Source organism: Polypterus senegalus, chromosome 9 (genome assembly GCF_016835505.1).
Source record: "Polypterus senegalus isolate Bchr_013 chromosome 9, ASM1683550v1, whole genome shotgun sequence".
In the NCBI taxonomy this organism is placed as follows: domain Eukaryota; kingdom Metazoa; phylum Chordata; class Cladistia; order Polypteriformes; family Polypteridae; genus Polypterus; species Polypterus senegalus.
In genome coordinates this window covers 172,716,729-172,730,781 of record NC_053162.1, presented here as the reverse complement: position 1 = coordinate 172,730,781, position 14,053 = coordinate 172,716,729, and the positions used below count along the sequence as shown (strand labels likewise).

The 14,053-nt window shown below is 45.5% G+C and overlaps 1 protein-coding gene across 3 annotated transcripts in view; it reads right to left on the bottom strand.

Annotated features, from left to right (window-relative positions):
- ass1 (argininosuccinate synthase 1) overlaps positions 1 to 14,053 on the bottom strand; it is a 147,730-nt gene that overhangs the window by 66,992 nt on the left and 66,685 nt on the right. For all 3 annotated transcript variants that reach the window (XM_039764262.1, XM_039764260.1, XM_039764263.1), the window contains one exon: positions 12,408 to 12,472. In XM_039764262.1, the coding sequence (XP_039620196.1) occupies positions 12,408 to 12,472 (65 nt within the window). The remainder of the gene's footprint in view (positions 1 to 12,407; positions 12,473 to 14,053) is intronic.

Genomic DNA, 14,053 nt, shown 5'->3' with positions numbered 1-14,053 from the left:
TGATGACAACAGCCCCCCCCCGCCCCATTGCCTATCACCCCAATGACAACAGACTTCCTTCACAATGACAGTCCTCCCACCCAAGTACTGAATGGCCTATCACTTTGATGTTCCCCCTCATGATGGCACTTGTCAAAGACCCTTACAGGCCAATGACAATACCCTCACAATCTCAAAAAATATAATGACAGCAACCCCATTATTTATTATCCCTGTGACATCAACCCCCACCCCCCAACATGACAGTGGCACTAAAGACAGACCCCTTCCACTATGACAACCCTCCCACCCAATGACAAGGACTGCAAAAGGCAGGTACCCCCCACTGATGATGCCACCACCCCAAATGACCACCTCCAACAACAGCAGCTCCCCCCATTTTGACAATCATCACCACGATAACAAAGACTCCAATGTAAATGACCAAACCCACCCCCATGACAGTGACCCTAAAGACAGAAGACCCACCCCACAAACCTCCAAAGTGTGACAGGCCCGCTGCCATAATGCCAAATGGCAAAGTCCTCACTCACTCCAACGACAAGCATCCTCCAGCTGCAATGAGAGCAAGCTCACCTTATGACCCTCCCCAATAATCAACCCCCCTTTAGTGATAAGCCACCACTACAATGAAAACAAGCCCCTGCACATGACAGTGACACCCCCTACCAGAGACCACCCAAACCAGACACGTTTACCTCTTGTCCCGTACAGCCACACCTCAGTGACCCCAACCACGTCCAATCCTAGCCCCCAGTCCAAAAGATGGACATCCTCCACCTGCCATATCATAAAATAATAAGAAACACAGGGGCGACCCCCACCTCAACCCCGGAGGGCTCCCCCAAGACAATACCAAGTCCCCCTCCATCCCAAATGATAATGAGCCTCCATGATGACACCAACCCAATTGGTATCACCCTAATGATGACAAGCCCCCACAACAGTGATCTCAAAACTGGCCATCCCCCTAGTGACCTCGGCACGCTGGTTGCCTTCCAGCTCTGCAGACCCGGGTTCAAATCTTGCCCTGGTGAGTCTCTGTGGAGTTGGCACTCTCTCCCCATGTCCTGGCAAATAAGCCCAGATTAGGAAAACTGGGAACTCGAAATGGCCCTGGCCCAGTGGGCATTGTTATGGCCTGGCATCCCAATCAGGACCAGCTCTTATGCTGTGCCCAGTGCCACTTGGGTAGGTCCTAGCTCCATGTGGCATTAAAGTGGGCCAGCTCTGCAGACCCGGGTTCAAATCCACGCCTGGCCACACATTCTCTCCGAGCCCTGATGAATTCTTCTTTGGGTTTCTCCAAGCCTACAGCGCTTTGCATCAGTGGGCACATGTGGAATGTGCCTTGTGATGGACTGGCTAGACTGATTGCTGCATTGTACCATAAACTGGATGAAATGGGCATGGCACCACCCTGAAGATGTGTGCATTAGGCAGTGAGAGAGTTAGTGTTATATAGTGCCTTTCACAATGTGTGTGTGTGTCATAAAAATGATTGAATTAGCAGCACTACGTTGAAGCCAACTGCGTGTGGGCATCCCATCCAGGCTTGGTTCCTACATTATGCCCATTGCTTCCTAGTATATTCTGCAATTCCTCACCATTGTGATCAGGATAACTGGGTACAAAAATGAATGGATGGTCTGGCCTATATTGCGCCTTTCACTGTAACCACTACAAAACAACTTTTTTAAATTTAAAGTGCCTTTCCCAATGTACAATGTTTTCTAAAACCAACATCCTTTCAGGGAAATATAGAAATTTACTTGAAAAGGGGTACAAAGGGGCAAATAGCAGCCAAAATTCAGGAGGCTCCATTCAAATCATCCTAAATTGAATGATTAATAAAGCAAAAAGTCCAACCGTATTTAGTATGGGGGGCCTAAATTATCAAGAAGCTTACTTTAACTGATCGACCTGAATTCAGTATAGCGCCTTTCAAAACAAGTGGACAAAGAGGGCAATGCCACCGTCTTCCTCCTTGAATGATAAATTTAATCGAAACGCTTCATATTACGGGTCAGGGGTGGGGGGATACGATCTTTAATCTTTAAAAAAAAAAAACATTAAAAAGATCCCCTCATGTACTCCACCACGACTTCAATTTTGTACACTTAATTGTCCCACCTCCTGGGCAAGAAGGCATAATTTGATAATGAGGGGGCGGTCTGGGCTGACAGGCAGGAAGGTGTGAGCGCTCAAAGCTCCGCTCGTCCCAGGCAGCGATTTCACACTCCGCGCAGCTCCAATTGTGCTCAATAATCACGGCGAGCCCACTCCACACCTGATATTAAAAAGGGGGGGAGCGCGCGCGAGAGAGACAGAGAGAGACGCCTGCCATCAATACAGAAAGCAGCGGCGGCAGCTCGGTGGGCCACGCAAAGTGACGGCTTTAATGAGTCTCACCGCTCCGCGCCTCTCGGTCCCCCTGCCAATTAGACATTAATCTGCATCAGAGGAAGAAAACACAGTTAAAACATCTCACGTGACTTCACATTATCCTAGGCTCCATTTAGCCCTCCATTGGTGGGGAACTGGGCTTTAATTATAACATCGGGATTAGAAAACAAGTAAAAAAGAAAGACATAGAAGGGGGGGGTTCGTGTAGGATGGGGGACCATGTGCCACTTACAAAAAAGTGACAGAAAAGCACGCTCGCATCTGACCTTCTCCTTTCCACCGGTCTGTTTTATGGGCATGTAGCGTAAAGGACCAGGAGATGACCGCAGCACTGAGTTAGTCAAAGGGGGTCCAGCACGGGTCCAAAAGCCAACTAAAAGAAGAGGGCAAGACAAGGGTCGAAATCACAAAGGAAACCAAGTTGAAAAGATAGAAACTTAGACGCGAATCTTAACATCCAGGGGTAACTTGATGTAATGCAGTGTCTGATACCAAAGGTGGGACGATCGCCGTTATGTCCCTCACTTTTCTGCCTCAGAGAGACCCCAAGGGTTTTTAAGGACGAGCCTTATGTGTGCATATATTTATCGAGCGTCTCTGAGCGACTTCCAGGAATTGCACTAAAAGTCCGATTAGAACACGAATTTGTCCCACCTCAAGAGTTATTAAGCGTCCTGCACCCCCTCTCGGCCACGAGTAGTGGGGTGACGTTTGAGAATGAATGACGTCGCGTTTTTTCTTTACAGCTCCCGGAGCTAGAAAGTGGAGCTAATGGAAGCGTTTTGTAGTTTCATTGGAAATCCTGATGACGTTTTGTAGTTTTCTGATACTAAAGCTTTATTCAAATAATAATATGCAAAGGCAAAGAAGGGCAGCATATTACAGCGGGATATTCCACAAAGCTACACGGAATTATTGCCGCGTCCCAACAATGAAGACCGAAATGGAAAAGCCGTTTGTCGTATTCTATTTCCCAAGAAGGTCGAAGCTGGGAATGACGTCACACGCGAATTCCAGAAAAACCAATATGGATTCCTCCAGGACAAGCTTTGTTGTGCTCGCCCTTTCGGAATTGAAAGCAGTTGATGAGAACGCATTGAAACAACTGAAGCAGCAGGTCGCTGGACAGCGCCGTGTGTGCGACTCATTTAATGAGACAGGAGCTGACAGAAGTGCTGGTATCCGGACTGTAGAAAATCCGACTCATGAGGGCGTTCCAGTTGAAAATTCCTAATAGGAACTCGAAAATTCTGACTTCCCAGTTCAAAAGGAACGCAGTCTGAGACACACACAGGCACACACACACCGAATGAGAGTTACGCTCGATAACGAGGATGTTTCTTTAACATTGAATGATCCACAGTCCCACTCTTCTGGCCACGTGGAACATCTCGTAATGTAACGGTTATGACAATTCTTGTGCTCGGTCTCCTTCTCCCTTCCACTGTTCCCGATGTTCTTCCCCAGTCGTTTGCCACATCTCTCTCCAAAATTCTCTGCCCGTGGAGTCTCCACCTGCCTTCTTGAACCTTCCCAGGGGTTCATGGACCATAGAGCTCTACCTGTGTGGCTGTCAATCACCCAGACAGCCCCGTCCACTGCAGGGTCATCTGCAGGCTACACCCCGGTGACCGCGGGCCTACTTCTTTACTTTGGGCGACGGCCTCATGGGGGCTTTGAGGTCAAGGCCTATATGGAGGCCTAGATTTGGTGGGGGGGGTTTAGGGCGGGGTTAACGTTTGGGGTGTGTGCCCCTTTTAGTTACCATAGTGGGGGTGAGGGAATTTGCAGGTTATGGTGTGTGTGGTTTTATAACTGATGCCCCCTGATGTCTATAGTGCGCTATCAGTGTTATTAGACTTTGGGGAGGACCCCCTTCATGTGTAATATGTGTAATGTAAAAGGACGCAATGGCACGGCCAGGAGATAGGAAATGAATGGGGGGGGGGTGTTTAGGGGGGTTAACAATTCATTGAAGCCCCTCACAGGGGAAGCGTCATGATTTTAAGGGTAGAACAGACTTTATGTCTGTAGTGTGCCCCCTGAGTTTCCAAAAGGTATGGAATGGGCACCCCTTGGTGCTTCAAAGATGGGGGTTGCGGGGGTCCTCATCCATGTCTGGAGGGTGTGCCCCTCAGTGTCTGTGGTCTGCATTCAGTATTATTAGACTCTGAGGACCTGGCGGAGGGTCCCCCTTGGTGTCCAGACACACGCACCCCCTTGACTGTCATCCTTAACTTTTCGTAATCCATCAGGTGCCTATGGGCAGGGTGGGCGGCATGTCGTTTTGTTGTGTCATAGATTGCTGTGGTCCGCACACGTGTAGTGGTACTCGATAAAGCCGTGACGACGACTTCCAGGCAATTTGTTCTAAATTCAGTTCAGTTTGCTGCAAATCATGAGGCCTCACTGGCAAGGAGCTCTGAAATGACATCTGCTTCGTCACAAGATGGATCTGAATAAATGTCTACCGCCAGGAAACTACAAGATACGCGTCCCACGGTAATTACTTTTACTCGCTCAAACACGGTGCCCTCAGATGTTAAATTTCTACCATCTCAGCAAAAGAAGAAAAAAAACGAAACTTCGTTGTGTTTCACTGTGGCTTGGCGATGGCGCGTAGTTTGGGTTTTCTTATCACACGAGTGAAAATCGCCTAAAGCTGAATGTTGATTGGCATTGAGAGTCTGCACGATGTATGATGTGCACGCAGGAGGACAAAGGCGCTCACTTGTGACAAGAATGTAAGGCCCTGCCCTGATAAACACCCACTGGACACTTTATTAGGTACACCTTGCTACTGCCAGGTTGGACCCCCTTTTGCCTTCAGAGCTGCCGTAATTCTTCATGGCGTCAATTCAACAAGGTGCTGGAGACATTCCTCCTTGATTTTGCTCCATATTGACATGATGGCATCACACAGTTGCTGCAGATTTGTCAACTGAACATCCATGATGTGAATCACCACATCCTAAAGGTGCTCTACTGGATTGAGATCTGGGGACTGTGGAGGCCATTTGAGTCCAGTGAACTCATTGTCAGGTTCAAGAAACCAGTTAAAGATGATCTGAGCTTTGTGACATGACGTGTTATCCTGCTGGAAGTGGCCATCAGAAGATGGGGACACTGCTGTCATTAAGAGATGGACGTGGTAAGCAACTATACTCAGGTAGGCCGGGGCATTTACTCGATGCTCAGTTGGTACTAAGGGGCCCAAAGTGTGGACCCCATTACACCACCAGCAGCCTGAATCGTTGATACAATGCAGGATGGATCCATGCTTTCATGTTGTTGACGCCAAATTCTGACCCCACCATCTGAATGTGGCAATAGAAATTGAAAATCATCAGACCAGGCGACATTTTTCAAATCTTCTCTTGTCCAATTTTGATGAGCCCATGTGAATTGTAGCCTCAGTTGTCTGTTCTTATCTGACAAGAGTGTCACTAGGTGGGGTCTGCTACTGCTATAGCCCACCTGCTTCAAGGTTTGACGTGTTGTGTGTTCAGAGATGCTCTTCAGTTATAAATGAGTGCTTATTTGAGTTACTGCTGCCTTTCTATCAGCTCAGACCAGTCTGGCCATTTTGGCCAGTCAAGGCATTTTCACCCAGAGAACGGCCCCTCGCTGGATATTTTTCTCTTTTTCAGACCACTCTCTGTAAACCCTAGAGATGGCTGTGTGTGGAAATCCCAATTCTCGGAGCAGCCTGTCTGGCACCAACAACCAGGCCACATTCAAAGTCACTTCAGTCTCCTTTCTTCACCATTATGATACTTGGTGGGATTTATTACCTGTACAGAAGGCCAGAGTGGAACATCAAACGAATTGGCCGGTGGGAGGGAGAAATAACTTATCATTTGTCGGACGGACAGACGGCTGCTCCATCCCCCATACACCAGGGGGCAGTAGTCCTTATATGGGATCCCAGGTGGGATACCTGCAGTGGTGCTTGGGATATGGAGTCTGGAAATGCAGCCCAGCTGGGGTTCCTACATACCAATAAGTGTGTGCTGTCGGAGAAGGACCTCCTTCCTTTTTCTGTGCATCCCAGAAGACATAGCGTGGCACCAGAAACATTCCCAGGTCTGGCGTAAAAGATAGTTGGGAGGCAGCGGGCAACACTCAATGGAGGTAGTCAGGAGGGTGAATTTTGCAGTCGTTGCTGATATTTGGAGAGAAGTGGCGTCTGCAAAAAAAAATCCTCTTGGGTTTGGGGCTCACTGGCACACCCTGGTGGTCACAATAGAAAAATCATGTGACATTTGTAAACAATGCACTGCACAGCCAAAGTATTCCATAAAAAAACAAAAAATCAGTGACTTTCATGTCCGTCTATAAGCCGATGTCACTCGATTTTCACTGCCTGACCTCGTGGAGAACTAGTGAGGACGTTACGCAACTTTACTTAAAGATTTATTTGACAATCGACGTAACGCTCTGCTCTCCTCGAAGGGTAAGCGTCCTTCCTGGCTTTGACCCTTGTTTGGTTTGTCACTTTGTCCTCACTTTCCTTTCCACCCTGGGGACAGAAAAATGGTGGCCAACTAACATCCCAGTAACAACAAGAAATTGAGCGACTCGGTCAAAAATACACAAAATAACATAAAGTCCGTTCTAGCTTTAAAATCATGACGCCACCCCTGCAAGGGGCTTCACTGAATAGTTAACACCCCCTACTCACTTGCTATCTCCTGGCCGTCCCATTGAGTCCTTTTACGTTACACGCACTTTAACGGTGACACCAGAATTTATTTCACATTACTGAATCTCAATTTACGGAGGTGAAGAATCCCCTCTAAAGGATCCCCCCCTTTCCCTCCCTCTCCTCGGTTGTTTTGTAAGCCTAATAAACATTTCAGGTGCTGTTGGTGTCTGATTAAAGACCCCTCATTGTCCCCAAGCCTGAAACCGAACCTTCCCTAAAATGAAATATCCTGCCCACAATAACGAATTGTTTGCACAAGTGAAGTGGCCGATTCAGCAAACCCTTGCTGGCCTTACAGCCTCAAAGAAGGTCACGCGTGTGTTCTGGAGCTCCTCCAGGAGGCTTTGTCAGGCAGCGACACTCGGCTACAAAAGGCGTTTAATTAGAGTCTTTGTTAGGGGAAAAACAATGGCGTGCACCTTGATGCGTTAATGTGCTTTTCTCGTTATTCCGATGTTATTTTTGTTAAGCGGCCCGATCGCATCTTTTTTTTTTTTATGGGGGCGCTTTGTTGGATGTTGCTTGATGTTTGAGGCTTTATTTCATTGTGCTCTAATTCATCACTTTATTACAATGTTTTTCCACACATTTAGACTGGGAGGAAGGATGTCTGTCGGTACAAAGGAGTAAAAGAAAAACAACAAATGGATGTTAATTAACTGGATGAGGAAGGGTTAGCACTCATCACCGGCCACAAAAAAAGAAGATGCACAGCTTCAATGAGTCGACCCTGAAAAAAAACGAAAGCTACTCGGGTCAGCATTGTGTAGTTTTGGTCATTTCTCTTTTGTAATGTTTTGTGGAGTTCTGAGGAGCAGCTTCACCTTTAATTTTGAACATTCATTTTGTTTTTGTTTAGTCGGTTTAGGTCAGGGGGGCCAAATATGCCAAATATCTCCATCCCTCGGCTGGACTGAAGACAACGTGAAAAGAGTTACAAAGTCCTGAGTGGTAGTCTTAGTTAGTCTCGGCTTAACTTCTTGTGTTGTCTTCTACCTCCATTGAGCTTTAGCAGGAGTTAGTTAGCTGTGGCTTCGACTTCTTGTCTTGTTTTTAGGTTTAGTTTAGTCCTCGTTAGCTTTGGCCTCGACTTCTTTAGTTCTCGTTAGCTGTGGCTTCAACTTCTTGTCTCGTTTTTAGGCTTAATTTAGTCCTCGTTAGCTTTGGTCTCGACTTCTTGTCTCATTTTTAGGTTTAATTTAGTCGTCGTTAGCTTTGGCCTCGACTTCTTTAGTCCTCGTTAGCTGTGGCTTCAACTTCTTGTCTCGTTTTTAGGCTTAATTTAGTCCTCGTTAGCTTTGGCCTCGACTTCTTGTCTCATTTTTAGGCTTAATTTAGTCCTCATTAGCTTTGTCCTCGACTTCTTTAGTCCTCGTTAGCTGTGGCTTCAACTTCTTGTCTCGTTTTTAGGTTTAATTAAGTCATTGTTAGCTTTGACCTTGACTTCTTGTCTCGTTGTTAGGGTTAATTTAGTTCTCGTTAGCTTTGGTTTTGAGTTGCTCTTTCATTTTCAACCTCAATTTAGTATTACGTAGTTTTGGGTTTGACTTATTTTATTTTCGATCTCAAGTTAGAATCAGTTAGCTTTAACTTTCTTGTTTTATATTCGGTCTCAAGTTAGAATCAGTTCGTTACGACGCTCGTTTTCAACTTCGATTCACACTTAGTTGGTTTTCCCTTTGCCTTTTTGTTTTGTTTTCAGCTTTGACTTAACGTAAGCGTTGACCTGGTCCGTGTACTTTTTGGTATTTGAAATTTCATTTTAGAAGCAAAAACGAAAATGAAAGGAATTTTCAGATTTAGATTTTTGATTAAAGAATAAAATGAGGAAAATAAAGTATTTTTTTAATTTTATGGTAACATACAGTAGTCATAAACTTAAAATTACGCATACTTTTCTGGATTTATTTTGTGATTCAGATAATGAAAGTGTTATAGCTCAAAAACAACAAAACAGGCGCATTTAAGTTGTCGGAAACCTGAAGTTCTTCATGTTCTGCGTGATGTTTGATGACACGTGTGATCAGTCCTCCTCACAACACATCGACCTACGGCCTTGAACTTACACTGGCATCAGCAGAGGAAGGACATTACGTTGTTTTGCGGAACAGTAAACGAGTGACACTCCGGGACTTATAAGCCTATATAGTGCCTTTCATACTTACTTTTATATCTACAGTGCATCCGGAAAGTATTCACAGCGCATCACTTTTTCCACATTTTGTTATGTTACAGCCTTATTCCAAAATGGATTAAATTCATTTTTTCCTCAGAATTCTACACACAACACCCCATAATGACAACGTGAAAAAAGTTTACTTGAGGTTTTTGCAAATTTATTAAAAATAAAAAATTGAGAAAGCACATGTACATAAGTATTCACAGCCTTTGCCATGAAGCTCAAATTGAGCTCAGGTGCATCCTGTTTCCCCTGATCATCCTTGAGATGTTTCTGCAGCTTCATTGGAGTCCACCTGTGGTAAATTCAGTTGATTGGACATGATTTGGAAAGGCACACACCTGTCTATAGAAGGTCCCACAGTTGACAGTTCATGTCAGAGCACAAACCAAGCATGAAGTCAAAGGAATTGTCTGTAGACCTCCAAGACAGGATTGTCTCGAGGCACAAATCTGGGGAAGGTTACAGAAAAATTCTGCTGCTTTGAAGGTCCCAATGAGCACAGTGGCCTCCATCATCCGTAAGTGGAAGAAGTTCAAAACCACCAGGACTCTTCCTAGAGCTGGCCGGCCATCTAAACTGAGCAATCGGGGGAGAAGGGCCTTAGTCAGGGAGGTGACCAAGAACCTGATGGTCACTCTGTCAGAGCTCCAGAGGTCCTCTGTGGAGAGAGAGAACCTTCCAGAAGGACAACCATCTCTGCAGCAATCCACCAATCAGGCCTGTATAGTAGAGTGGCCAGACGGAAGCCACTCCTTAGTAAAAGGCACATGGCAGCCCGCCTGGAGTTTGCCAAAAGGCACCTGAAGGACTCTCAGACCATGAGAAACAAAATTCTCTGGTCTGATGAGACAAAGATTGAACTCTTTGGTGTGAATGCCAGGCATCACGTTTGGAGGAAACCAGGCACCGCTCATCACCAGGCCAATACCATCCCTACAGTGAAGCATGGTGGTGGCAGCATCATGCTGTGGGGATGTTTTTCAGCGGCAGGAACTGGGAGACTAGTCAGGATAAAGAAAGATGACTGCAGCAATGTACAGAGACATCCTGGATGAAAACCTGCTCCAGAGCTCTTGACCTCAGACTGGGGTGACAGTTCATCTTTCAGCAGGACAACGACCCTAAGCACACAGCCAAGATATCAAAGGAGTGGCTTCAGGACAACTCTGTGAATGTCCTTGAGTGGCCCAGACTTGAATCTGATTGAACATCTCTGGAGAGATCTTAAAATGGCTGTGCACCGACGCTTCTCATCCAACCTGATGGAGCTTGAGAGGTGCTGCAAAGAGGAATGGGCGAGACTGGCCAAGGATAGGTGTGCCAAGCTTGTGGCATCATATTCAAAAAGACTTGAGGCTGTAATTGCTGCCAAAGGTGCATCGACAAAGTATTGAGCAAAGGCTGTGAATACTTATGTACATGTGATTTCTCAGTTTTTTTATTTTTAATAAATTTGCAAAAATCTCAAGTAAACTTTTTCATGTTGTCATTATGGGGTGTTGTGTGTAGAATTCTGAGGAAAAAAATGAATTTAATCCATTTTGGAATAAGGCTGTAACATAACAAAATGTGGAAAAAGTGATGCACTGTGAATACTTTCCGGATGCACTGTGTGTATTATATAGTGCATTGCATGTCCATCTACCACTCTGTCTATTATTCAATCCCTTTCACATTTTATCTATTATCTGACCATAATGACCTTATAAACCTATTATATAGTGCCTAATATTTACCTTCATATCTGTCTATTGATTGCATAGTGTATTTCATATCTATTTGTTTATCAGTCTATCATCTGTATATGTGAACATACTGATCTTATAAGCCTATATAGTGCCTTTCATACTTCTCTTCTTCATATATATCTTCTGTATATTGCCTTTCACATGTGTCTGTCTATTATACCCCACAGGTGTCCCGCAGTAAGGTGGTCTTGGGTTCATGTCACTGGTCCACTGTGTGTGGTAGTGCTTTGAGTAGTGAGAAAACTGCTATGTAATGAATTATTATATTATTATTATACTGTGTCTTTCAGATTTATCTTCATATCTGTCAATTATTAAAAAAGTGGCTGTATAGACCTGCATAGTGTCATTAATATTTACCTCTTTATCTATTTTATCTGTTTATTTCCTTCTTTATTATTCAGTACTTTCATGTTAGCCTGTCTGTATAAAATGTGGCCCCCTAGTGGTCACAGCACTGCAATATAAAGCCCAGGTTTTTTGCTCAGATTTCAGCGTTGGCTCACTGTGTGCCCCCCCACATTCTGTGAACACAGGGGCCATTGCACTGCTCAGCACCAAGTCATCTGCATCGAGATGCGTGGCACTGGAGAAAGGCGCTACATGAAATCCTCATCAGAGACTCACCGTTTGACTCACTCGGCAGGCTGCTGTTCCTTTTCTCTGAACAACATACATGACAAACTGCAGCTACTTAACCTGATTCAGGGTGACAGGGGACTGGGTCCATGGCGGGTAGCAGCACTGATTGGGGGTGCCAGTCCACCACAAGACCCTCTGACACACACACTTAAAATCACACTGGGCCAGCTGGGAATCAGCCATCAACCTAACCTGCACATCTTTGGTGACGTATAGGGGGGCACCCAGAGTACCAGGAAGGTCACAGGGAGGATATGCCAACTCCACATGGATAAGTAGAGAGCCACTATGCTGCTGTGCCAAGAAACATAAAACCACAGAGACCTGTTTCCTTGGCCTGTGGCTAATACGACATGCGACGCCATATGCAGGCTCTGCCATCCCACTACTGACACCAATGCAATCACGTAATTGGCCGGGGTTTGTGTTTGTCTCCTTCATTCATTCATTCACTTCTTCAGACCTGATTAGTCCAGTAAGTGGTCTCTGTGAACAGGCACAAGGCAAGACCCAGCTCTCAAAGGGGATGCCCAGTCATTGCAAGACCCGTCGAACAAATACAAGGTCAATTCAAGAAGCAGGAGTTCTCGGAGAAAACCCACCCTGGGCTGGACCTGCGAGGTGTCTACTGGTCCAACATGCCTCCCTGCTTTTAATAAAAACACTTACATGAATTTACTATGGAAAGGTGAACGGCTGAAGAGGGTGGGCCACTGCTTACCTCTCGACTTCATGCCAATGAAGCGGTTCTCCACAATGTCCATCCTGCCCACTCCATGTTTGCTCCTGCCAAGAAACGGAGAAACAAATGAATCATTCAGGTGAATGTGTACAGCGCCTTTGATTGGGAGCAGAATCCTAAACGACTTTACCAAGCAGTCAACAATTCAAAAAGGGCAGCGAGCTAGTGGGATTTATATAGCGCCTTTCACAGTGCACACATTACAACGTGTAAAGCATTCTGTGAAAAGATAAGAGTCAGTTTAACTGATTAGTACAATGGGTAAAGTCTGAAGGTGGGCTGCAGAGTCACCAGGGTGGCATGTCAGGAGATAAGGGCTTGCGCACCTCGGTACAGGTACCACCAGGGGGGCCGCAGATCGCCAATGCTGAGCAGCACATATTTCAAGTGTTGAACTGGAAGTGTATGCAGGGTGCGCATCCGTCCTTCTGTCTGTCCAGCTGTAGCAGTGCTACTGGGGAATGAAACTTCAACTCCCAGCAGTCCCTGCAGTGGCTGTGATTGGTGGTCTGCTGAGGGTGCAGAAGCTACTGGGGACAACATTTAAAAAGGGGGCCAGTTAGACAGAGAAGGGAGGAGAAGTCTTTTGTGTTTCGTGTCTGTTTGCCTTCACGTTTTGCTACCTGTGGATTCTAGTCTTGTCCTCGATCATCTCCTGTTTTGGGAGTATGGACTGTCTGGTGTCTTCCTGCTGCATGAGGACTGAGGATTTCAGAGCACTCCTGATCCCATTCATACGCCATCATCCCATCAGGAAATGCCGGTAGGACGGACCTTTACATTCACATACAACGAGCAGATCTACCGCCATCATTTCATTTCATCAGTTGCCGTTTTCATGGAGTTCATCGTGTGTGGTTTTTGTTTGTGGTTTGTAATTGTCGAACTCGTGTTTATTGTACATCGCCGTAAGGGGAACTTGGGTGGGGTTGTTGTTTCATTTATGATTGTTTAATACAGTCTTTAATTGCTGTTTTATTTCTGGTTTCTTTTGTGTCTTTGTAAGGGAGTGTGTGTGAGTCGGGCCAAGGCTGGGTGCATCCCTGGGATGACCACCAAAAAAATATTGACGGTGTGAATCTTAGCTGGGTTTTTAGTCCACTACACAGCTGTGCGTCCATTCTCTACTAATCAGGGACTAATACTTGACAAAGACCCCCCTCTGTGCTCAGTGCTGCCGTTCGCTGTGTGCCCATCATTGGGCTGATGTTGCATTTTTTAACTTGTGTATTTTCTCGATATTAGTTTAATTTCTGTTGATTTTGAATTATTATTATTTTTTTTGAGTTTTTGTAATAAATACATGATATTTAAATATTATTAATTAGGTATATATTGTGTTCATGTGTCTCCTGGCTACAGTTCTTGTGCTTTGTGGGTGGAGCCCTAGGAGGCGGGGCCACAGGGCAACACTGCTGACCGCCCCGCCCCTTTATTTGCTGACTTGATTTGCTTTTAGGTTTGATTTATTGTTTTAATTTAATAGACTAGGGGGCTCCGCCCCCTGCTTGCTTCGCTCGCCCACTCCTGGGTTTGGTTTTCCGGATATACAATGTAAAGAATTAATTAATTAATTATTTTCATGTGAATTGTTTTCGCTTTTACTTTAAAACTTTTGTAAAAAC